Below are 26,449 nucleotides of genomic sequence, written 5' to 3' on the forward strand. Positions count from 1 at the left end.
GAGAAATGTTGAAAAATGGTCAGAGCATAAATTCTGGGGTTCACATCCTGAAAAAGATCAACAGATGTAATAGAGGAAGTCTAGAATGAAAGATGAATGACACAGCAGGATGTAGAGACAATTTATTGTTCTTTACTATCTCTAATTGAAATCCATTAAAAGGTTGTCATTATAAATGCTCACTTATTACCCAGAAAATATTGTTTAACTTTTTTTTTTTTTCCTTCCTGTCAATGTGCTTCCTTCCTCCCTGTGATGCGTGTAGAGTAAAGAGGAGGTGATGGCAGTGCGACTGAGGGAAGCTGACAGTATGGCTGCGATGGCTGAACTCAGGCAGAAGATCGCTGAACTTGAGATTCAGGTGTGTGCGCTCGTGTACTTCAGTGTCTGTCTGAGTGCATCCTTGAATAAACATTTGGATCTGTGGTCTTAGCCAGTTAAGTGATCAATGTATTAATCAAAGTGAATTCAGCTTTAACCTTGTGTGTCTGAAATTTGATTTTTAGAAGGAGGAAGGGCTGATCCAGGGCCAGCTGAACCACTCTGACTCCAGACAGTACATCAACCAGCTCCGGGACCAGATTGCCGAGCTCAAGAACGAGGTGAGGCAACCTTCTCCACATAGTCACAGACGAGCAGGCGCACATATTCAAGTCAGCCACTTGTCTGAAATGCTGGGTGCAAACAAAAAAACACCCTATTCGTAGGGTTTTATACTAAAACACAGCAAACCTGTAGCTGTTAAAACTACATACCAATGCATGGAAACATGAAACAATAGAAACATTTTTCAAAGCTGCCTGATTTTTTTTTTTTTGTTGTTGTTTTTTTCCACTCCAAATGATTAATTAATTGAATATTTGTCAGAATAATGAGTAGTTTAAACCATTTCATGCTTTGCTATACTGGGAAGAAAAAAAGGAAACAAGTTACAGCAGGTAAAAACATGTAGTGATATTTTAATCCCACTGATGTAAATGTCAGTTCATGGAAGCAGATGTTGGAAGTGGTTACCTGATAAAGATCTTAGACTTAGACTTAGAGAAGCAATTGTCCCTGCCCATCAGTCTGGGGTGGGTTACATCCATTTCCAAAAAAAGCTGTCAGTCATTCTACTGTGAGAAATATTATTTACAAGTGGAAAGCATTTATGAGAGTGGCCGGTCTTTCCTGGAGTGGACATCCCAACAAATTCACTTCAAGGTCCGACCGTGCAATGTTCAGACAAATTACAAGAAACCTGAGATGCATCTCTTACTCTACAGGCCTCAGTGATCATGTTAAATGTCAACAGTCATGACAGTACAGTTAGAAAAAGACTGAACGAGTACGGCTTGTTTGGAAGGACTACCAGGAGAAACCCTCTTCTCTCTAAAAGGAGCATGCCAACATGGCTTAGGTTTAAAATGTTGCTTCAGAGCAAACAAGACTCCTGGAACAATGACATTAGGACAGTCAAGACCAAAGTGGTGGTGTTTTGTCATAATGCACAGCACCACGTTAGGTCAAAACCTAATATCAGCACATATCATATGCATATCAGCACAAACACCTCATACAGATTGTCAAACGTGATAATGGTGGAGGGGCAATTTGCGTTTGTTTTGCAGCCACAGGATGTGGGAACTTTGCAATCACTGAGTCACATGTGAACATCCCTGTATACCAAAGTATTCTAGAGTCAAATGCGAGCCCATTTGTCCATGTTTCCACTGAAGTTTCCACCCAAATCTGGTCATCCAATGGGTCGGTGATCCGAAGCACAGAACATCTAGAAAATCTACAACAAGAAGGCTGAAAAGAAAAGAATCAAAGTGTTTCAATGAGGTCAAAGTCCAGAGCTCAAGCCTTGTGAAATGTTGTGGCATGATCTTATCAGAGATGTGCATAAACAAATGCCCACACACCTCAGTGAATTAAGTAATGAGGAGTGGCCAGAATCTTCCACAAAAACAGATAGTCATACAGAAAATGATTGTTTTCTCTGATTTTTCTGATTTTTATCAGAAATATTTTTTGCTTTTTTATCATGGACAAAAACAGGACATCCAGTCCAGATAAGTTTTCAAGACACTAAAGACATTAAATAGAAAGAAGCAGAGACAGACTGGAAACCTGGCCGGTGGACTTTTTAACCATACTGAACACAATCATGGAGAGTGAGAGGATGCCTGAGGAACGGGGAGGAAGTGTACTCAAACTGGTTTTCATGCCAAGGGTGATGTGCAGAACTGTAGTAACTATGGAGATAGAGTTGAAGAGCCACACCATGAAGGTGTTGGACACAGTTGCTGAAGCTAGGTTAAGAAGAGAGGTGATCATCAGGCATCAGCAGTGTGGCTTTTGATGTGATGTTTGCTTCAAGTGTTGATGGAGTAGGTCAGAGAAGATCAGAAGGAGCTTCGCTCAGGGTCTGTGGATCTAGAGCAGGGGTGTCGAACTCTTGGTCCGTATATTGACGTGAAGAAATATCATGCAATTTGACCCTTGAAGTTACTTTTTTTGTTAGGGAGGATTTGTTTGTTATTGAGTGCGATGTTTAAAATAAGTTATTTAAAAAGCCAAAGATTATTTAACATGAAGTCAATATGAGCAGAGAGTACAAACGTGTTGAGGGATTGGCTGTGTTAGTTCAGTGTGAGAGTTTTTTGTAAAGAAAACAATTTTAACTAGCTGTCAAAAACTAATGTTTAAACTTATGTCTGCATTTTTTTTTTTTGTTAAATACGAACACAATTATAGCAGAAGTGCTGCCGCGTGTCTGACCAGAAGGAGAGTACCAATTTGTTTATTTGGTAGTTCAATGAAAGGTTGTAGTTGAGTGAGGGGGAATTTTTTATTTTTTTTATTTTTTTGTAGTTTTTCTTGTTATACAATATTTTAAATTTTAAAAAACAAAACACTATATTTTCAGAAATATTTGTGGGTGTTTGTTTGGTTTTTTTTGTACTACTTGAACACTAAAGTTCCCTCCAATGAGATGGCAGTGACAGCAGTGGCCCACAGTTCATTTAAGTTTTGAGACCCCTGATCTAGAGGAAGAATGTGGTAGAAGGCCAAAAGAGGAACTGTGACACTGCATGAGGAAGTCAAGAGTGGCAGAGAAGTAGTGAGGGTGATGAGGTGTGCAGTAAGAGAGGCAAATGGGTTTAAGGTGAGGGTGACAATAGATCATCGAGTGGCTTTGAGATTCTTGTTTTCAATGGTGATGGACAAGCTAACCAATGGGGTCAGGCAGGATTCTCTGTGGACCACGATATTATGTTGCTTGCTACGATGTTGACAAAGGAATTCCAGATACATTAGACAAAGGATGGTAGATGTGGTGTTGCTAGGCAGCAGGAAAGGCAGGCAGGAAGTCCTCAGAGGAGCTTCATGGATGTAGTTAAGGAGGACATGGCAGGCGGTTGGTGTGATGCTAGCGTGAGATGGAGGCAGATGATCCCCTGTGGGGGGCAGCTGGGGGGAAAGAAGAAGACAAAGACAGAGTATTGGCAATAATTAAAAACATTTCTAAAGGAATAATCCAAGCTGATGTCTCTTCCACATTTTAGGAACAAAGGCAGCTAAATTACAAGCACTCAGATTACTAAAATTACTTATTTATTTTTGTCAGCATGCTAAAAAATCTCTGGATATTTACCAAGAATTCATTAAATACATCCATTCATTATTTCATTAACACGTCACTTACTGTAGACTCAGTCACTTGGTCAGTTAGGTAGCTTTGAAAGGATATGACACCATCCTGGATTTCAGCTACTAAGCTGTGATTGGTCGATTATTTCTTCAACAGGAAAAAAAATTTCAGACCGGTTTGAATCTTGGCCGCGGTTCGATACTGTGTTGAAACCTGTGAAAGCATTTCTGCCCTTTTAAATGGGCCATTTAAGCCATTTTTTCATTTGCTATTGATACGTATAAATGTGTGATAATTTATTAGGGGTATAAATGAACAATTTCTTTCACTTTTACTGGCTTTTCAAAATGGCGTGTGACACACAGATGCACAGTGTGCGTGTGTGCGTGTGTGCGTGTGTGCGTGTGTGCGTGTGTGTGTGTGTATATAAGATGCTCTGCAGCTTTTGGTAACCACCACAGATGAATCTTGTCATTTATGTACAGTCTCAGAACAGATACCACTTCCACCCCGACACACGCTCAGTTGTTTCAATGTCTTTCTCGTAACAAGAGATCAATTTTCTTCTTAACAGCTGTGTTCTCATTGTTTAGTTCACACAGGACTTTAATTCTGAAAACGGGGGGTCGAAAAGAATACAGAAGCCCTGCTCAATAACTTGTTTTTGGTCTGTTATAGGCTGAGCCCACAGCTCGAGTTCTGCTGATTTTTATGATGTAATTTGACAACATTTAGTGTTATCTTGGGTTCATGAGGATAATCTCCAGCCCTGATTGGAGACAGAAAGTTATCAGTCAGCATACACTTGGGTTTGTTCATTCAGAGAGTGTCTGTGCGTGACTAGGAGGAGGGAGTATGTTTAAACTTCAGAGTGAGGGGGCGTGATGAGACGGCCCTGCCCTTTAGCGCTCCTCTCCTCTTTTCTTCTTGTCACCCCACCACTTTTGATCAAAGCCGTGGTTTTCATAAATGAGACCGAAACTTGCGTGAGTACAGATGAGGAAGCAATGAACCATTTAGAAAAATCTCAGTATAGAGCTGAAAGCGATCATCGTACGATTGAGTCATATTGGCGTTGCTGACACATAATGAGCCATTTTATAGAATGCAGCTGAATTAATTTTACATTTTTACTCGCGCACATTTATTTTGATTCAGGTGGACATTGATTTTTTTTGTGAAAGCAAATACTTTTCCATAGCATTTGGAGACTTAATTATCTGCCAATTTTGATGTTCCTGTTCATATTGAGAGAGACTGGAGAGAATATAACCTACGAAGCCCGGTACCTTCTTATGTTTCTCTGCTGTAGCGTGAAGAGCTCAGACACAGTCAAAATATTTCCACTGGTTAACCACCGGTTTCCCCCTCCCCCCCCCACCTGCCCGCCCTGCAGCTAGCTTGAGTTTATGATTGGGGGAAAACAAAAACCTCTGAGATTTGTCATGAGTCACTGTGGTACATACAAGGCTAACATGCAAAAGGCATGCATGTGAAAAGTGGTGGCATCGCTGCTGCTCACAAGAAGAACTCTGCACTCTGCTAGTTGGACATCAGCCGCGGAGTAGAAACATGCAAACGCGTCCTTTTATGCTTGTACGTTTCCACAAAGCTACTTTTCTTGTCAACTTGAATAAAATTCAAATCGTACCACCACCTTCACCCTAATGACAGGTGCACGCTCAGATTTAGCTGTAAAGATCCCACAGTCCTATTTGCACATCTTTTAATGGTAAGAAAAAAATGCATCAGTGGGTTTCACAGGGTTTAGGGTTTTTTTTGTTTTTGTTTTTTTTTTTAACACCCAACAACCTGTTTAAAAAAATTCCAATCACCTGACATTTAGTGGCTTTGCAAAGACGTGTCAAACGTATTTAAAAGCATTAAAAACCACTAGGCCTCATGCTACAGTAGTGTTCAGTAACATACACTCATTTGTCCTGTTACTTGCAAAATTCTTAACCTTTGTCAACAGGTATTTAGGAGGAGAACGTTTAAGATAATACTGTTTATTGCACGGACGTACTGATGAAATTTCTATAAAAAGAAGTTTGCAGGCAGATGGGAGAGAGGTTGTTTTTTTTTTTTCCCTCTGAAATGTAAATACTGTAAATTATATCACTTCAGGGAATTATCTGGGAAGGGATCGGCTTTTGGGAGATGGACTTTGCACATAAACCTTATTGTTTCATCCAAACTGAAGGCATTTTGCTTTTTTTCTGGCTATCGAGTAAGCAAAAAGTCTTTTATGCTGGAGTAAATGAAAATTGCCACCATAATTAATAAATGGTGCTAATTTTTCCCTGGCTCTGCTTAAAACGTTTTTCTGGGGTATTGAGAAAAAATTTCCTTTTTTAGATTTTCCTTCCTCAAAAACATTTTGACCCTTCTTGTTGACGTAATAAAGTATGAAGGACCCAATTCAAGTAATCAGGTTTTAAGAAACAGCTGTGAGTTTGTTAACCCGGCGCTTAAGGAAACTGAGATAACCGAGTTCTCAGAATTAACTAATGGTAACACACTCTGTTTCTAGGTCAGAAAATCCCAGAACGTTGATTAAATTTGAAGTTAAAGTTTGTTAAATGCGCTTCCTGGAATAAAACCCAGAGGTGCTATAGTTAATGTGCCGTGCCGCTGCCACTAAATGTGTCACGTCTAACCCCAAAAAGAAAACGTGTAAACTAACGGAAGGAAGCTTGAATTCAGGAACTAAAAACAATCTGGATCAGTAATCAGGGTCCACCAAACTGGTCATAAACGTGTTTTTCTACTGTTAAAAATAATCAGCACCAAATACAAATGCTTTTTCCTGTTTTAATAATGCTGCTCTATATACATCTATGTGAGCCAGTTCAGCATGAACATACGGTCTATATTTCAGTGCAATCAGCGTTTTCACAAGATGTTCTAACAACCTGTACTGGCTGGTGATTTTATCCAGATTAGCTGAGGGTGGGGGGGAAATACATCTGAACCACAGCCAGCCTACCTTTGACTAAAAACCTCCTTCTTTGTTCTCAGATCAGGCAGCTGCGAGGACAGAAGGTGACCCCCAGCTCCAGGGTCACCAGTGGAGGGGGAAGTACCAACTACCAGGATCTCTGCCTGGCCAGCCCCGCCTCCGCTGAGGGGGACTTCCTCAGCTCAGATGAGGACCTCCTTCCCAGCCCACTGCCGGCCACCGCCCTTTACCCCAGTCTTTCTGGCCAATGTCACCCGTCTCCACGCCTCGACAGCGAGGGCAGCACGGACAGCGAGGCAGAAGAGCGGGTGCAGACGCATCCGGACCCACAGCAGCTTTATGGCAGCATTGTGTGCGCCGAGGCACTGGATAACTGAGACCTCGGGAGGGTGCTGAGATCCCCTATGATCTGAAGAGACGCTGGAACTGGGATTGTAGTATCCAGTCAAGTCCTCCTCCTCGGCCTCTCCAGTCTTTATCTTTTACTTGATGCAGACATAGTGGCATTGATTGGACCTGTGCTGATCATCACTACCTGTTGTCTCTGCTCCTCGTTACTGTCTCCAACACCTGTTTCCCACACTGTCGCTCCCTGGCAAAGAGCTTACGTACAGCCTCCCTCCTCATCCCCACTTGTAACTGTGCCACAGACTGTCAAAATACACATCTATCAAAAACATGAACAAATCACATACGAACAAAATGTACCGCTCGCTGCTCAAAATCTACCACTGGACCTGAATCTGTGACTGTGGCCACGAGTGAAAGACGAGTACACACAGAAGGAAAATCCTTCCTCCCTCTAAGCTGAGTAAGACATATGACGCACTGTATACTCTGGCCACCCCTATACGACTCTTCTCCCTGATTAGTTCAGAGTTAAATACATCCTTATCCTCCCCTTTCGCCCTCATCCATCTTCACTGCCTTTAAAAGAAACTTCTAGCCGCCACCTGTTCATCTCTGTGTTTTAAAAAGAAAAAAAAAAGGAAAAAGAAATTTAAGTGGTGATGATTATACGAAGAAGTGGTCCGGAGCAGGAATACGCACACATCTGTATCAAACTCTACAGGCATATCACGTAAAGGCATTCCTAAATGAACCCTTAGCATACTGAGTACTTGTGCTGCCTGTGTGTGGCCTGCAGAAGGCAAGTGAGTTACACGCACAACCGTTCACAGCAACCCACAAAAAGGCAGAAACTCAGTGTTGCCAAATCTTTTTGTTTGGTTTTTTTATGTGTTGTAATTTATTTTGATATTGTTTTTTTTTATATATCTATATGAAACTTGTAGGAGTGTAGACATACTGAAAGAGGCCAAACTTTCTACAACGTCCTTTGTGCCAACTAGAGTCATCTGTCACGGGCTCACTGTGACACACGCCGAGTGCTTCAGAGACAGAAAATGTGCTGCTATGATTTGACTTATTTCCTCCATTATTGTATTTTTTTGTTCTGTTATTTTATTTTATTTTTGTCAGTCTTGTGAGGCTACCATCCAACCTCAAGATTAACTCTATATCGATGTAGATTACTACTTGGAGTAATGTCTAAAAAACTGAATGGTTTAACTTTCTCCCAGAAGCTTTTCAGCTTTTAGCACCAGACTCTGTTGGGAGTACTTCAACATATTGGCAAATGCCTTTATTCCCTGTCAGACTGAGACCGAGATGAGACCACTCTGATATCTGTGTAAAGCTACAACTTGGATGGAGTTGGCTGATTTCATGCACAGCTTTGTTTTTACACTTTTTTTGTATGGATTCAAGTAAGACTGCGTAGAGTTTGACGGACACGTTATATTTGCTATTATGGACTAGTTATCAGCAACTCGGCATACTAAACCAAGTAGCTAAGGCTGTAGCTGCTAATAAACTTTTGAGAGTGCTGAAAGTCAGACTTCTTTATATTTGGACAGCCCTGAGCTTATGCTGTGCTAACCAGTTTCCATTACTTAGCCTTCATATTCAAGACAGAAATGAGAGTGATCAAATGATTCCAGGAAACAAAGTAGATAAACCCAAGTAATCTGGCTCTTATCGCTTTCTGACAGCTAAAAGTGTGGGCCAATGACTGCAGAGGGTTGTTTCCTCGGCAAAGGTCAGTGTCTTCACGACAGGAGAGAGCATGGGTAGAAAAACGTTTAACATATCAAACAATATATTCTATTTAAAAAAAAAAAAGGCTGTAAAATGAATGGAAACATATGAAATATACTGTGTGACAGGAACATATAGATGATATTTAAAGCTGTACTGGAGTGTGTATAGTTTATCAAACAGGGTGTTATATCTACAGAGCAGTGATCTTTGCTTTTTGCACTACAGAGAAAGACACGCCCAGCTTTGTGGTGCTGAGCCGTGAGAGCTGGTGTGGATTCGTGGAGTCGTGGTGGGATCATTTTTCAACATGTGCATTTCTTCAGAGGGACCTTAAAGATAGTCTTTGTCTCTAAATCCTTTAGAGGCTTTCTGCTTCATAACAAAGCATATTTTATGTAATGCAAATCTAAAAAGAGCAGAGCGTTATTGCCATCCTCTCAGAAATTATGTAATTGGATCTTCCAGTAATGGCCTTCAAAGAACTAAAGAGGATGTCAGTTTGCCCACCATACTGTTGCAAGTAACAGCTTTTTAGTGGTCACTGATGGTTGTGGCAACTGAAATCTCTACCCTGGAATCACTGCAAAGATATTGTCAAACCAAAATGACCGTTGTACAAGCGTTTCAGTTTTACAAATTTGCATCTGCTCTGTTTAGTATGAGAGTTGGACCCTTGTGTGTGGCCTGCAGAAGGCAAGTGAGTTACATGACATGATATTTTGCATCATGTCAGACTAAATTTCATGCAGAAGGTCATAATCATCACGATTTCTGGATATATCGGGCCCCCTCTATAGGGATGCTTTGATTTCAGTGCATTTATGTAATGCAATTAGCCCTTTTTTCATTATGGAAGACATAAAAGGCCGTGCTGTAAATGGGAAAAGAAACTCGATCTATTAGAGGCTTAAAATGCGAGCAACCATGAATAATTAGATTTATCAAGAATCACACAGAGGCTATAATTTTCTCAAATAAATGCACAGAATACCCTCATTTTTATGACTGCTTTTCATAGTTTGAGGTTTAAACTGCACTCTTTTAATACATTATCTTACTGCACATTCAGGAGCAGTGTAATAATATAATTAGCTCCTAAAAATATTGGCTGAAAATTATCATCAATTTCCCTTTTTATTGACGATTTTCTGGACATTTTGTGTCAAGTTTGCACCATATTTTGAGGAAAATCTGTCTATTTACTTTCTTCTTCATTAATGCATTAAACATACTTCAAACTAAACTTAAACCTAACCTACCACTATTAAAACCTTTACAGTTTGTATTCCAGTCCAAAAGAACCCCAAGAAGAAAACACATCAACTAATTGAAGAAAGCTTGAATTCAGGAACTTTCCATAATTAACCAAAAATATGGATCAGTAAATTAGGGTCCCTCAACACATCTGTAAACAGCTGTTCAGTAACGGTGCTTCTGTTCTCACTTCTGTCTGAATTCAGCTCTTACCTACTGTGATGAAGCATTTTGATATGTTTGTAAATCAGTTTTGAATACGGTACTAGCCTTCATCCTTCATGTTGGTTTTTTAGAATTCCCATCCGTACTTTGGCTCGTCCCGCTAACAGCGATACACATGATGATGGCGATTAAATGTCACGATGTGCCATAAAACTAGAGAGATTTACACACTTTGTTGCTTTACGTCATACTGTGTTACTCCAGATTCATCATCTTAAAACTGGAACATCCGCCACATGTTTTCCCTGATTTGAAGCAGAAAAAGAAATAAGAGGAGAAGATTTTTCTCTTGTCAGATGGTGTCAGTCTGGCCTAGAGTTTCTCTGATTTATGTACTGTATGTGGCGACTGTTTTGAGATCCACAGCCGCATCATTCATCATCCATCCTCTCTTTCTCTCTCTCTCTTGCAGTTCAGCTGATGTTGTCAAATATATTAAATGACAGTAAAAATTATAAAAAATTCCAGTATGATGGGGAAAAATACATTTCAGTGTTCTGTATCCTACAAATGATACAAAATAAACTTTGACATTGCACCTTTGCAACCGCCTGATTTCTCTTTTAAACTTGTCTTAGTCGCTAACGAGAGATGCATTGTCACCGCGCTGCATAGTGTTGCATAACAAATTGATTGTTGCGTGAGGTTAAAACACGTACACGTACTCTCTTTTCTACTAAAGACATGTTTAGTTTAAAGACTAAAAACATGGCAGACTGAGTGAGAGGGAGGCAGGTGGAAAGGTGAACATGCAGAGCAGGACGAGTTTAAATACCTTGTGAAAGTCATACTATGGAAAATAAACAGGAAATGATAATATGATAAAATCACACTCTGTAACAGTCTTCACTGGTCAAATTAGCATAACAGAATAGTTTTGACTCATTCTGGCCTACATCAGTATTACTAAGTCTGAAACTTCTCGATCTGTTTGTGCAAAAATCGAGTGAAATCTTTATTTATAATAACAAGACTGTAAACACAGATGAGCTTTTACATATGGATTAAAATTCAGGGTTGCACGCTGACGTATGAGTTTAACAGCCTACTCAGTAGCTATGAACTATGAATCACCAGGTTGTTGTTAGTAAGACTTGAGAAAGGATTTCACACGCAAACGTAGTAAGATTATTACAAAAGGGTGATGCAGCCCAGTTCAGGGGAGCATGGTTTGGTCATAAACTGAGCATTTATGAGTAATGTGTGGTATGAGGTTTTGAGATAATGTAGAACAACATGTCAAATTTTGCCAAAGTATTTACAGGGATTAATGTGTGTCTGATTTGCCTTTTTTCCATCCTGCCTCAGAGGGATGCTGAAAACTAGGTAATTCATTTATTATTTATAGGCTGGACTACCCACATAGCAAAATGTGTATGGCCTGAATGTGGCCCACACAATGTGCTTACACATGGCCCACATACCGCAAAGAATGACGGCCCTTTGGTGGCCCAGATCTGGTTTGCCAGAGGTGGCCCACACATGGGCCAGCACAAGGCCAGTTGCAGACACACTGGTGGTCCTGTGCTGGCCCATATGTGGATCACCTCTGGCAAACCTGATCTGGGCCACCAAAGGGCCGTCATTCTTTGCCGGTGGGCCATGGGTAAGTTGTGTGCATCCGTGGGCCGGTTGCAGACACACTGCTGGCCCAGAACAGTTTCAGCTCTGGCCCCAGATGTCAGCCTAATGAGTACCTTAATTAAGCCATGTAAAAACAACAAGTGCATAACAGTGCAAAAGTAACATGACGAAACTCTGTTCAGACAGTGAATGGACTGATTCTTATATAACATTTTTCAACTCTCCCAGATTACTCAAAGTGCTCTATACAACATGCCACATTCACCCAACCACACACTTAACCGAGTGCTTCCTAACTAAATTCATACACATTCACACTCACAACATGCAGACTGGAGGAACCAGGGATCGAACCACTAACCTTCAGATCAATACCTGCTCTACCAATGTGGGGAAAAAAACTTGCAGCAAAGATGAGCCATTAGTTATTATAAATCTCTGCCTCTCTTCAACAGCGTGCCTTTTGTCCTGTCTCCCTCCCATCACCCCCACGGTCGCAGCAGATGACCGCCCCCTCTCTTTATATTGGAGGTTACTTCCAGTATAAAAGGAGTTTGTCCTTCTCACTGTTGCCAAGTGCTTGTGTTTCTCTGTATTATTGCAGGGTCTTAAAATATTAAGCGCACTGAGGAAACTGTTATTGTGATTTTGTGCTAATTAAATAAAATAGACTTAGTATCCAAAGGAAATGCGCCAACTGTGTTAAAAAATATTTGGTCAAAACTGCTTCCTGTTATACGACATGGAAACAGTTAAATATGTAGAGCATGCATCCATTTATCCAGGTCACAGGGGCACAGCGGCCTGTTCCAGCTGTGATGGGCCGAGAGGTGGGGTGCACCCTGGATATTCACACCTGCGGCCACTGTCAAAGGAAACCAGAGTACCCACACAGGCACAAGGAGAACATGCTGGTTTCACACGTTAAAGCCTCGGTCACTAATTTCAAATCCAGGTCCTCCGTGCTGTGAGGCGACAGTTCTAACCAGGAGAGTCGCTCCGAGGTCTGCTTTAGTGAAACGTAGGCGGTAATATTTCATTTGTTTATGAAAGTATTTCTCAAAACCTTCCACAGAAATGTATTCACACTTGTCCCTCTTGTGTTTATTTGTCACTGATGTTTTAGCTTAATGATTTCATTAAATTCTATGGAAAGGAATCTGCCGTTGCATCAGCCGAGCTTCTTTATAAGTTTCACCTCACTGGTGTGTTTGGTAACAACACTGTGTCAACACAAGAGTGTCAAAACTTTCCTAAGAACTTTCAACACAGTCCATCCACTTCCTCTCTGATTTATGCCGGTGTGTTTTTGTGCGACGTGTCATGTATCTGCACATTTTTTTTAAAGTAAAACTGGACTGATTTTGCGCTGCTGCTGCTGCTGCTGCTGCTGCTGCGAGTGTTTGTGTGTGTTTTGTCTGAGGAAGCTGTGTGGTTGGAGTGTCAAATCTAAAATACTTCCTCATCCTCTTGTGCTCGCATTAGAGCGACCTTCAGATGTCAGCAGCGTCTCACAGTCCACCTCGGCGGCAGACTGATCGCACATGTGACCGTTTTAACTCCATTTCAGGGGTTCCCGTATTATTTTATGCAAAGTGCGTATGAAGCTCAGAAGTGCTGGGAGGAGAACTTTGGTGAGTATTTACACTTTTATTTCTTTTCTCTTTTTTTGTAGATTTTTTTTTCTCATTCCAACTCAGGTTAAGTTAGATTTTAAAATAATATATAGAAAAGAAATGAGGTGGATTACTGCAAGCGTTACCTGACTGATTCAGATTATGACTTACTTTAAGAGGCCATGTTTTGTTTTATGCAGCAGACTCAAAAAATGTGGAAAAGTTTCATCTAGAAGTACCTTCTTGTCATTTTATCATCCTTAAAAGAAAGGATCTTAGTCAGGGCAGAGTTAAGCTGGTGGCATGCAAAGCTTTTTGTATGTCAGGCCAGATTTTCTGGTGCAAAGATGTAGAAATAAACCGCTTTCTTCCTTCATCTAGCTGCCCATTCATACCGAAAGTGGCTGCAGCATGTCGACATGTATGTCAGATCTAAATTTTGTCAGACACTTCACAAAACACATTAACATGGGCAGCGGTCCACACCTGTCTGAACACGTCATTTCTTTGTCTAAAAATGCACTGCAGCAGTTGTTTTACTGCAATATGTAGCGGTGTTTTTGTTAATCTCTCATCTAATAAAGAAAATTTGAGGTGAATGACTAAACTTTTAAGTCAGTGCACATATATGTCAACATCAGGCCTCCTCTGAAAGCTCTGTAAGCTCACTCGATGTTAAATCAAAGGCAAAGAGTTAGTTCTCCTTCATCCATAAATCTACACTGAGCGAAACAAATCATCAGCAAGTCAGCAGCGCAGACCTGATCTTATCTGATTTCCAGAAATTTAAATCAGTTTACTTTGTCTGTAATAACTACATAAGGAAATAACTTTCAGTAGCTAAATATCAATAAAGCGGTGAAATTACATTTACTAAACAGATTTCTGTTACCTGTACTTGAGGATTTGCACCTAGTTTATTTCTATGCATTACTAAAGTTCAGACTGAAATAATTTACTACCCCATTGTTTTTGTCTGATGCTGTTTTTTTAAAGAGTAAGATTGTATATATGAAAAAAACATGAAAAACACCAAAGCGCTGCAGACGTTTTCACACACATTTCTCTATTCGAGGCGCAAACACATTAAATTCATTCCATATTTTGCACAGAAAACATAATTGAAGGCTCAAAATTTATTGCAAACTTGTGTGCCAGAAGTTTATTTTTGTTTTTTCCTGTATAATGATCTACACATATTTATCATGCAAGATTTAGGAGGGGCCCTCCTGCCCCAGATTGGAAACCCAGTTAGGAAACTACCTAAATGCAGAATATGCTGTTAAAATAAAAATAGCCTTACTTCGGTTGCAATAAAATGACATTTATGAAGCTCAGCAGCACTTTTATTTAAAATAAGTCAGGACATGGGGCCGTTTTTCTATAGAACAAGTTATTTTTAAGTACGTTTTTGCATTTTACTACTTTTAATACAGGATATTTACTTTTTTTTTTTATTGTTCTTCTTATTGCTACCTTTACCCAAGTAAGAGATCTGAGTGCTTCTTTCATCACTGTAAACAAGCTTACAAACTTGGGCTTGAGTATCTGGGAAGCTTCTTTCATTTTAAGAATTCACCTACAGCTCCTGGTACTACAGACAGGTGACAGGTTCGAAGAAAAACCAGAACAAAGACTCTCAGTGAGGTGTTTGGCCTGTGCCTCCTGGTATTTGTTCTGTAAATCACTTGTACTCTTCTGGAGATATTTATCATCCATCCTTTTACTCATTTACCCATTATATAATAGATATTTGGTATTCTTCATATGTTGATGGTGGTGGTGCTGTCTCAGATGTCGATCCAAGCTCTGCAAGGGTTCTTCAGCTGCTTTGAGATCCAGTGAGCACATAGCGTGTGACATTTTTATGCTCATCATGCTTTGAATCAGCGGCGTCTCTCTGGATGGAGGGTTCGTCGTACTAGAACAGACCACATTAGGATAAAGACGATCGCTCCAAATGCTTTGCATTGATTTGCACCTTGAACAGAGCCTTCAGCCGTCCGCTCACTGCTACTTTATTTAACTTGTCACCCATGTGCAAGTCCTATCAGTTAAACCATATTTTTGCTTCATTTGAAAAAAACGATTTTAAAGCTGCAGCGTTTTTTGTTTGTTTGTTTTTTATTCGTGGTGTGATACCTCAGTTTCTGCACAGCACGCACATTTGTGCACTGAGTCATGATTTGTGGTGCTGTTAAGTGACATTTTCACAGCTCCGATATGACTCCGAATGTCTGAAACCACATTTGGAGAAAAGATGATGATGTCAATAAAAAATAATACAATTTCTAGCCTTCAGTGTTAACTAATGAAACAAAACAAAAGGTGTGAGGAGTTTAACTTGTTTTTCTTCAGGAAGCAGAGATCCTCGCTGTCATCTGTGATGGAAAAACTTTGTCCTGTGTGCACAAGAGTAAACCTTAAACAAGCTGGCAAAACTAAGAAATTCAATAGAGTAGTTAAATAAATTAAAGGGCACCAAAGGTTGCCATTCTAAATGAAGTTGGAGACAAATTAAAGTTAAAAGTTTAGGCACACTTGATAATAGTGGAAGTTTTGTGTTTTGTTTTGGGGGTTTTTAGCATTTTATAGCAAAATAATCACAGCAACAAAACAATATCAGCTGAGTTTTTCAGTGGCTGACAGCGAGCTGAGCTTTCTTCGCTAAACTGAAGGAGGAAATTGTGTTTCTCCCAGACGTGTGCACTCTGGTCCTGGCTCACGTTTCTGCTAAATAACAGTTTCAGATAAATCGTCAGCAACCCAGTGAGAAGAAAGCTAAACCACAGATGCACCCTTATAGGCACACAGAGTGCAACTCAAGATTCCAGATTGGTATTTACAGATAAACACAGGCTAAAAATCAGGATGACTTCACTTTAAAATGTCTCACTTCCAAACATCACCAATGAGCTCACAGGAATTGTATTTGTTCTGATGAAATTTTAAGAAATATGAATTTGTAAAGAACTCGCTGCCCGCTGGCTTCATGCTCAGTCTGTGTTAGTTTCATTCTGCTGAACAGTCTAACTCTGTATATGTATTTGACTTTCAAGCAGGAAACTATATAGAAAGTACAGTTCTACTGCCCTCTTTTGGGTATTATAGACACAATGTGTAACCTGTTGGTCATTCACCTTGTTTTATGTCTTTAGTGTAAAATTTTACTGTGTGCATAAAAAACATATTTGAGTTGCTTTATTTCTTACATCTTTTACAACAGGCTGTTTACATATATTGCATTTGAAGTAACTTTATTTTCATTTTCTAGGTACCTTAAAAACAGGATTACAGCAGGAGCAATAGACCCCGGAGCAATGCCTCGTTCTTTCCTGGTGAAGCGTGGTGGGCTGCACCACCTTCGTCACGTGGCAAGAAGCCCCAGCCCTGGAGCCACTGCAGTAATGTTCAGTGAACTGGAAAAAAGGGCGGGAGCCTGGGACGCATCCCTGGAGTACACCAAACCGAAGACAAACGGTGATAATGCAATCGCCGCTGTGTTATTACAGCAGGACTTAAAGTTCTGTAATGAAAATGGGAGCCGTCACCCATTCAGTCCTCAATCATACGGTGGGTGACAACATCTTTTGTTTGTTTTAGCTCTCCTAAGACTAAACTTTACACTTTTAAATGTGATCAGCAGCAGCTCTGTTTGGTCCGATAAAAGAACAAGGACCCAACTTTTTTTTCCGTGTTAATTAAAGAAAAAAAAACATATTTTTCATATTTTTCAAAAACTGTCTGTCTGCTTTTCTTTTCAGACCACAGTTCTGCTGAGGCCTGCAGTCCTATCAACGCAAATATTTTTAGCCAAGTGGAGAAAGTTGTTTCTCAGCCTCCCAAACCAGAAGTATTGTCGAGTCTTCAGGTGAGGTCTGGATATCCAGACAAACTGTCCGAACTGAGAGAGTTGGAGCACCATCAGATCCTGAGAGAGACCAGGAGCAGCAGCTGCTCTAAGATCAGCGCTCTGAGGCAGGAGTGCCTACTCTGTGGAAAGGTTACAACAATTTTTTTATGAAGTTCCTGTTTTTATTTCATTTTGACTTTTTATTTTTAGATTTATTTTCTATGATTTTTACAGAAGTACTATTTCTTTGGATTTTATTGCATTTTAGTTTTTTATTATGTACTGGGTATTAGTATATTATTATTATTATTATTGCTGTTGTTGTTATATTATTATGTTTTTTTATTATTATTGTGTAATAATAATATTATTATATATCTATAAAGACATCTTTACTTAAGACAGATTAACAAACATCCACCAGAAGACAAAGACTAAAAAGACATATATCATCAATCAATCAGCATCAGCATAGGGCCGCAAGACATATATCGTAGATTGTGTTTATTGGAGTCATTTTTACAACAAATAAAATATTAAAATGCACAATACAGTTATTTATTTATTACGTTTCATTTTAGAAATGCCTTTTTTCAGTTATTCTGAAGGTGATGCAATTTTTTTGATGGGTAACCTTCCATATATTCATAAAAATCCTCCGAATGTCCTCCAAGAGACCCATGAACCATGAACTAGGCTCAACAATTTCAGTCATGTAAAAGTTTATAGACTGAAGAAACACAATATTAACTAATGAATACATCAGTGCTCCTTAGCTTCCTTTGATTGTTTGAAAAGTCGAACCTCTAATGAGCCATAACTTAAAAATTCCTCATTGATATGTTAAATTGTTGCAACTTGTCTTTGCAGATATTTTCATGTCTGTCAAGTCTGAAAACTCACATATGTAAGAGTCACAGAGGCAGAGCCCGTATGTCAGTGGCACACATCAAGTCCGACAGGGCTGGTAATGAGCAGGCACCTTGCAGGGGGAAGGTCAGCATCACTTTGCCTTTAAATGCATTATTCTGTTACATCTTTGGATGTAAAATCAACCATTTATTGGGATAGAGCTTTGTCAGATCCATGACTGTCTGCTGTTTTCAGGAGCGGACATTCAGCTGTACGGTGTGTGCAAAAGTGTTCAAGCGCTCCTCCACCCTCTCCACTCACCTGCTCATTCATTCAGACACCCGGCCCTATCCCTGCCAGTACTGCGGCAAACGCTTCCACCAGAAGTCTGACATGAAGAAACACACCTTCATCCACACCGGTGAGTTGGTGCACTCCTGCTCTCAGTAAAACAGTCTGGTGTTTTCTGCTAAAATGAGCACTACTAACATACGTGTGTATATTAGTATCCTTTAAGTTAGTCAGTTTGCCTAATATGAAATCTGGCTCATTAAAATTGCCATAAAAGTCAGACTGTAAAAAGGCTCAGACAACTTCCTGATGATGTTTCCAGCACACGTAAAAGTACAACGTTTTACGTTATTAATGACCTTCAGATCCACTACACAGAGTTAGTACATATGTAATTCCTTTATATGTCTTTTTATTCTCAGGCTCTACTAGAGTAGCATTGACTTTTTTTAATAATAAAGCTTATATTACATATATATATTCCTGGACTTTGTTGCCACCCTTTCGTTTATCCACTGTCTGAAACAAGCAGTTTTAGCACCATTTTAGCCAGCTTTCTTGTGATTGGCTGCCCCTCAGATGGTGGGTGGGGCTTTCTGTGTTCAAAAGTGTTCATCTTAGATGACGATATCCTTTCTGTTTGATGTCATACACATCGAAGACCAAAAAAAATCTGAGCTCTTTGCCCACAGGGATTATTATAGAGCACACTAAGCTCATTATTATCCACCTTTGTAAAAGCAACAAATATGAAAGAAAGGAAAACATAACAGTTCCCTTTGATAAATCTTTTAACCTTAGATTCTAAACCTGATTGGTTAGTTTTTGTGTCATATCTGGATTCTGAAAGCAAACAATAACAGCGTTCAATTCTCTCTGTTTGTCTGCCAGGGGAGAAGCCCCACGTGTGTCAGATATGTGGCAAAGCATTCAGCCAGAGCTCCAACCTCATCACCCACAGCCGAAAGCACAGGGATGACAGGCCCTACCGCTGCCCACAATGCCTTTACAGCTTCCAGCATAAAGTGGACCTGCGGCAGCACCAGGAGCAACACTGCGCCTACCGCTGATTCTGCCCCACTCGAGACTTTAACCTTCTCAACGAAGAGGAACAGGAACTGGGATCTAAATCTTTGACTGTGTTGCTCCCAAGACAGCGTTTAATATTTCATGCAAAGCTGTGTACAGTGTTGGAGGTGTATTATATACCACAGGCATTGTGGTAGGGTGTGTTGAGTCTCAGCAGTGTAGTGAAATGACTTTATTTATGTGAAGGAAAGTACAAAAAACGGTACTGGTTACAACAATACTTTAATAATTTAAATTGTAAATGCAAAATACATCCTCAGTCAGTGCATTTGATTTAACTGATGCTTATTTTTCAGGTGTACTTAGTGATATCGAGCTATTTGTTTTTTGTTTTGTTTCTTTCCACATACTGAGGAATATAGTTGTACAGGAAAAATCACAGCACTGTTAATGCTTCCATCCATCTTCTTTATAGCTTATCCAAAGTCAGAGTCACTATTGTTATATTAGTGATCATTATTATTATTTCAGTTAAGCTGTGTTCAGACTTTAATTCTTGTGGACATGTGGTGTGTTTTCTAGTGTTTTTGTATTAACGGGACACCAAGTATGAGACTCCCACTGATGAATTATTCCTGGTTAGAGTTGATATTCAGAGTTATTGTTCAAATATTAATAAAAGCAGTGCTGTGTGCAACAAAAGCTGAGCTCTTAATATAGTATAATGTTGTGTATATGTACTCTTAACTTTGTAATAATTAAAAAAAAATTGAAGAAGAAAGAAATATTGATAGGGGATTCTTTTGAGTTTATTCGTTTTAACATTTGCTAAAGTAAGGTGTATCGTCCAAAGACAGGGTCTGATAAACACCTCCTCCTATCTAAATTAAGGCTTTTAAAGTGCACTTAACTTAGAGGTGAGTAGTAGAGCAACAGTTGTAATTTTCTTTGTTGTACTTGATCAAGGTTTTAACAGTTAACTAAAACCAAACTAAAACTAGATGTGCAAAAAAAACATTTCGATTAACTTAAAAATAAAAACTAGGCTTTACTTCAATACCTTTGGAAACTTATAATTAAATACAACTAAAATAAATAAATAAAAAACATAGAGAGGAAATATCCTTAGTTGTAATATTTGTTAGTTTGGTATAATTTTATTAAAACTTGTGTGTCTATTGAGACTGTGGAGACTAACACTGAGCTAATAAAAACTAAAGATAAACACATTGAAACAATAAAAACTAAACTGAAACCAGAAAAACCCGACCAGGAAACGAACTGAAACGAAACTGAACCAAAAGCAAAAAAATTCTAAATGAACTGAAGATAAAAACCTAAAAGATACAAAACTATGATAACTCTGCACTGGATTCAGGGTAACATGACTTATCCACCTTAAACATGGCACACTCAATATACAAAGGTCAGCAGTGCTTCCCCCTCTCCTATGTGGCATTGCATAACTGCAAAGGTTACACATTTGTTTTAACTGAAGCTAAGTTATCAAGTTTTTCCTCTTGTACAATTGATCCCACATGAGTCAGAGTGAATCAACATTTCAGCCTGTTTGGGGAAGTAAACTCTGGCATCTGTTCAAATGGTAAAATAATTCATTTAATTTGATTTTACTCAATTGTGTTCAGAAGATTTCTTCACACCACACATACCCGACTGTTGTGGTAATTTTGTTTTTATTGAAACCGAAAACAAAAAATACAGACAACTTTGTCTAAAGTCATGAATCATCATTTTTGTTCAACTCTTTGAATCAACGCTGACAGCCTGCACTTCAGTCACATACTAATCTGAATTTCATTGGGGTTGTATACAGAGGCAAAACCACAAAATCTGTTTTTGTCCAGCAAATTATGGACCGAACTGTTTAAAGTAAGTACTTAAAATTAACAGGATGTTGTTCATACTTAAGAAGAGATCTTTACCATTTGGTTATGCATGGCATGCAAAGATATTTCAAAATTTACATTAGTATGTTTTAGAAATAGGGCAGTAAATAACGTCTCTGCAAGCCTCCCACTGCTCCTAACATGCGGTCAAAACACTCTCGGTGTTAAATTGTGCAAGAAACAGGAAGTGATGGACGACGACCCTTTGAACTTTTACGGTGCTTCTGAAACATGGTTTAACTCCTGGGCAGTTCCTTGTATTTCAAAACTAATGCTTGCAAAAACACTATTAGCAATATTGCCACAGTGATCAGCATGTGTTTACAAATGTTTTCATTTCATTTTTGAGATTTTTTTGAGATTTTCTAGTTAATTAAAAGCACCGAGGCCAAAAGAGAGCGCTGTGTAGCTCAGTGGAGCCTGGAGATGCACCTCTGTTTACACACACACACAAACACACACACACAGGCACAAAGTGGACAGAGTGATTTTGGCCTGGGTTTATTTTCAGGTATGCAAGATTGTGACAAATCCTTTTAGAATGTCATGTTTCTGTCAGTTATCTCCACCATGGAGGTTATGTTTTTGGTAGCAATCGCATGTGCATCATTCTGTTTCTACACACAATAGTGGAAAACGTTTTGAATGAATTCTGATTCAGCTTTGTAAGGGTGCAGATTGAGGTCAATTTGTTCAAATTTGTCTTAAAGCCACCAAAGTCTTAAAAGTCAACTTCGTGATTTATTGGTTGAAAAATAACACAAAAAAACTACAACTTAGAAATGATTCTTACAAGTGTCATGTCTATTATCATATAGAAAGTACTGTGTAAAATTTAAAATATACTACATTTGACCTTTGACCTCTCGTTGAAGGTCAATAGATTGATTCAAAGGTCAAAATGAGACATTTTTAGGTTATTAAAACTGGCTCTTACTGCCATTGTTTGTATTGAAAAAATGGGGAATGATCTATGACAGCGGTCCCCAACCCCCGGGCCACGAGAGTTGAGGCTCGGGTGTGAAATTTATGGTGTTCAGGGTTTTTATCATTAACTCGGTTTCCCTGGGTCTTTTCCCGGGTTGTAGTTGTGCGTCTTATTTTGAAAGAAATATCTACACGTTACCATAGCGACCAGAGAGCATTAAGGGGCAGAGAGGAGGACGTTACTCTCAATGTTGTTGGCGCATTTCAGGAGGACGCTGCTAATAAAGTTACACAATTACACAGTGAATTTGCCTTTATTAATATATTTACAAAATACTACAGTTTTTGTCTTGGTCGTGTCATTTTATTTTGTTGTATTTATCCGCGACACCTTAAAGGCCGGTCCGTGAAAATATTGTCTGACATTAAACCGGTCCGTGGTGCAGAAAAGGTTGGGGACCGCTGATCTATGAGGGTTTTAACTATCGCGTTATGTTATTTTGACTTTGTTATTACTTTTTTTTAACCACATAAAGTTGTGTTAAATATGTTTTTCAATTGATTTTTATTACTAAACGGGTGAAATGAATATTACACATGTATTATAGCCACATTAATTATAAAATATATATAAAAAAAACTCTACCTTAATCCTGTCTGGGATATTAAAATGAATTTAAACGGGTCAAATAACAAAAGCCTGCAGTTTTCACTTGCTTTTACTGAACTACAAACATAAAAAACAAAAAACAAAAACAGGTAACAGCTGACGGCGAGCCACACACACAGGCACCATCTTGACTATCTGACATCTCAGAGCAAATTTATAAAGAAGGAAAATAAATCTAAACAAAATACAAAAATATTCCTATAAAAGTAAATATGAATAACAGAGTGTGTAGTTCTAATGCATTTCTGAAATCTAAAAGAAGTCATCTTATCCATATTGTCAACTAGCCAAACAATCTTTTTCTGTTATAAAGATATCTGAGACCTGCTGGAGTCTCGAGCTACTTTTATTTTTGTTAATAAATGCTTTATAAAGCATAAATTGTCCTCATTTGACATGAGCTCACACAAAATACTTAATTCACTTGTAACTGCCTGAATTAACCATGAATTACAATATGAAATAACTATTAATGAAACCTTTATCAACACACTCACAAAAAGCTTATAAAACTTTATAAATGCTCAATTAACTGCTTATTAATACCTTACTAATGCTTAATAGTGTGACATTATTATAAAGTGCTATATGACTCACTCAAAACAAAATGATTCATAAACTTCCAAAAACTCAAAGCCCAGGTCCAAAACCTCAGCTTTCATGTCTCCCTGAGCTCAAAGAGAAGGGTTAGCGATATAAAACTCACTAATATGATCTCTGGCTGTGCAGCGCCACCCTCTGGTTAAACTGTGTTTTTGCAAGGGAATACACTGTGCTAGCTGTACCGATCAAATGTATTACTGCGGCTTTGGCTGTACTCTTACCTGTAATTCATTAATGTGTGATATTATGTGCACATTTATTTAAAGCTAGATTTATCTTATGTAAATGTAATCATTACACCTCAAGGTTACTTAGCATATTTGATACATGTGGTATTTTTTGTTTTTATAATTTGTTTTGTTCAGTTTTTTTCCTAGTATAAGTAGTTTGAGGTATACTAATACTAATATTAGTAATATTTGTTTGTTTGGCTGGTGAAGGAAGTTCAGTATTAAAACTCTCACTTATTTAGAAACTCCCAGCCCCCAAACAGAGAACGTTGTCTGCCCATGTGAGCACAGAAGTCCAAGGTCTATGTGTGGATGGACTTTGGTTTTCTCCTCTACAGCACACAGAAACAGAACTTTGACACAGACTGGCAAAACTACAGGATTTAATTACACCTCTCACTCTAATAGCAGTGGAGCAGCTTCTGTGTCAAATAAATGATCACAACCCAGATGCCACCTTAGCACCACTGCAATTAAAAACCTTTTATTACTGTTACACAACTCTTAATTAGTGATACAGCATAATGAGCTCTGCCAACACCCTCATTTGTGTCGTGTTTATGTGCTGCTGCTGTCCCTCCTGCAGACAGAAATACAGAAGTGCGCTGCATGTACAAGTTCCAGTAAAACTACTGCACCAGTAAGGAAAGCAGATATTGGCTATAAAATCCACCAAGGTCCTTGCGACAGGACAGAGATGTTTTCAGTGTCTCAGAATTAAATGGGATGAATGTAAAATGACGATAAGAAGTGCTCCAAACAAAAAACACTTAACTGAACATATCCAATAACCTGTAAAAGCCCCTGAACAACACCCCGGATTAATCCAATCTATACACATAATTATGTTTAGTTTTTTTTTTTTAATACTGTACATAATTCGTTGTTTTATGGTTTTCTCAGATGCACTAATTGGCTTAAACCTGTAGATGGTGCTGATGTCTTCTACAGAGTAACCACGAAAGAATGAAACAGAAACATGTTTAAACAACAGCTGACGTGTTTCAGGGCTGCTGATACTCTTTGATAAATTCTTAATGGTTCAATGAGTCACACTAGGACTCCAAGTCTGTCTTTGAATTTGACACCACATACAGTCCAGTGGAAAATATTTGGCCCATTCTTGATGTCCTAAATTTTGTTTACACATTTACCTATCCGTCCATCCATCCATTCATTCTCTTCCACTTATCCTTGTCAGGGTCACGGATGGAGGGCTGGAGCCTATCCCAGCTGTTTTAGGGCGAGATGCATTTCCACTAATCAAACAAATGTTAATATTAAACAGATATTAATTTGATTAAATTTTATATTTTATTTATATAGCACCAAATCACAAAAACAGTCACTCCAAGATCCCAACAATGAAATGGCCCCCTTTAAACAAACACTTGGCAACCGTAGGAAGTAGAAACTCCCTTTTAATAGGAAGAAACCTCCAGCAGAACCAGCTTCAGGGAGGGGCAGACGTCTGCCACGACTGGCTGGGGGTGAGGAGAGGAAGACGGGACAAAAGGCATGCTGTTGAAGACAGGCAGAGCTTAATAATAACGAATGATTCATCTCTGCTGTAAGGTTTTTCCATTTGTGGATAATAGCTCTCACTGTGGTTTGCTGGAGTCCCGATGACCTAGAAATAAGTTTGTAACTCTTTCCAGACTGGTTACAACTTTGTTTCTCATCTGGTTTGAGTTGCATGATGTGTTGCTCTTTCCGATCCTTTCGCCTACTTTACATAGTCAGACAGCTTCTATTTCCATGATTTTTTCATTGAACAGGTCTTGCAGTAATCAGGCCCAGGTGTGGCTGATGAGACTGTTTTGTTGCATAATCTTTATCAAAAGCTTTTTCCTGTCACACAGACTGGCGAGCTGTTGGTGCTGATGTCTCTCTGGGTTCACTGTCTCAACAGCTGCACTGTGAGGCCATAGCTACTTTAGTGTTTTCCTCTGGAAAGCTTTTTGCAGCGTTCATATGATGGACTTTACACAGTAAACAATCTGTCAGATCAGGTTATTTATCGTCAGCATGAGGAGAAATGGGTCAGTTTAAAGTGCAGAAGCATGAGAAAACATGCTCATGGGATTCTGTTGGTCCCAGCAAAAGTGAGTGACCTGTTGAAATCAAGTTGCATAGATTTTTACACCTGTGTTTTCTTTTCTTTCTTTTTTTCAAAGAAACACACAATAGACATCGATTTCATTAACGTAATTTCAATAAATACAGAAATTAATTTACCGATGACATTTTGACTGAGGTCTATGACCTCTTAATGAAATAGCATTCATTAAAAATGTTAAACATGCAGCACAAATCTACAGTTTTGGGCCATAAACTAGTCATTCTGAATCAAAAAAGAAAAAGAGACACCCACGAGTGTTACTGTCACTGTCCTGGGTCAGTGACCCAGTGTTTTGGTTTATTTCATTATTATTATGATCAGTCTTTGGTTTTCATCTTGGTTTATTACTACCAGTGTTTTGGTTTTTTGTATTTTAAGCTCCCAGTTTGTCTCTGTGCCTGTCGTGTGCTTCCTGTTAGGTTTTGTATTGTTGATTGTCATTTATGCTTAGAAATATTTAACCATATATGCTTAGAGGTGTATAATCAATTGTGTAGTGATAGTCTGCAAACTTTGTGTGTATTAGAGAGCACTCTGGGAGCACGAGAGAGGTCGTACCTTGTTTTATTGTTTTATGGTAG

The 26,449-nt window shown here is 38.9% G+C and overlaps 2 protein-coding genes across 2 annotated transcripts in view; both read left to right on the top strand.

The window, feature by feature from the left end:
• Positions 1-10,614, top strand: part of evi5l (ecotropic viral integration site 5 like) — a 48,911-nt gene extending 38,297 nt beyond the window's left edge. Inside the window, 3 exon segments of the mRNA XM_013911624.1 lie at positions 266-361; positions 507-602; positions 6,662-10,614. Coding sequence (XP_013767078.1) covers positions 266-361; positions 507-602; positions 6,662-6,979 — 510 coding nt within the window. The 3' untranslated portion in view covers positions 6,980-10,614.
• A 2,665-nt stretch (positions 10,615-13,279) lies between these two features.
• Positions 13,280-20,023, top strand: LOC102194343 (zinc finger protein Gfi-1b-like). Its single transcript, XM_005736240.1, has 6 exons — positions 13,280-13,402; positions 16,659-16,957; positions 17,149-17,387; positions 18,108-18,233; positions 18,345-18,510; positions 19,272-20,023. The coding sequence occupies exons 2-6, from the start codon at positions 16,705-16,707 to the stop codon at positions 19,448-19,450; spliced, it is 963 nt and encodes a 320-aa protein (XP_005736297.1). The 5' UTR covers positions 13,280-13,402; positions 16,659-16,704; the 3' UTR covers positions 19,451-20,023.
• The last annotated feature ends 6,426 nt before the right edge of the window (positions 20,024-26,449 follow it).

Source organism: Pundamilia nyererei, unplaced genomic scaffold (genome assembly GCF_000239375.1).
Source record: "Pundamilia nyererei isolate P.nyererei 1_Seehausen unplaced genomic scaffold, PunNye1.0 scaffold00068, whole genome shotgun sequence".
NCBI lineage: Eukaryota > Metazoa > Chordata > Actinopteri > Cichliformes > Cichlidae > Pundamilia > Pundamilia nyererei.

Coding starts and splice junctions, on each gene's coding strand:
- LOC102194343 (XM_005736240.1), top strand. CDS start 16,705: ATGCCTCGTTCTTTCCTGGTGAAGCGTGGTGGGCTGCACCACCTTCGT. Junction 18,234..18,344: donor AGGCACCTTGCAGGGGGAAG/GTCAGCATCACT, acceptor TGCTGTTTTCAG/GAGCGGACATTCAGCTGTAC. Junction 18,511..19,271: donor ACACACCTTCATCCACACCG/GTGAGTTGGTGC, acceptor TTTGTCTGCCAG/GGGAGAAGCCCCACGTGTGT.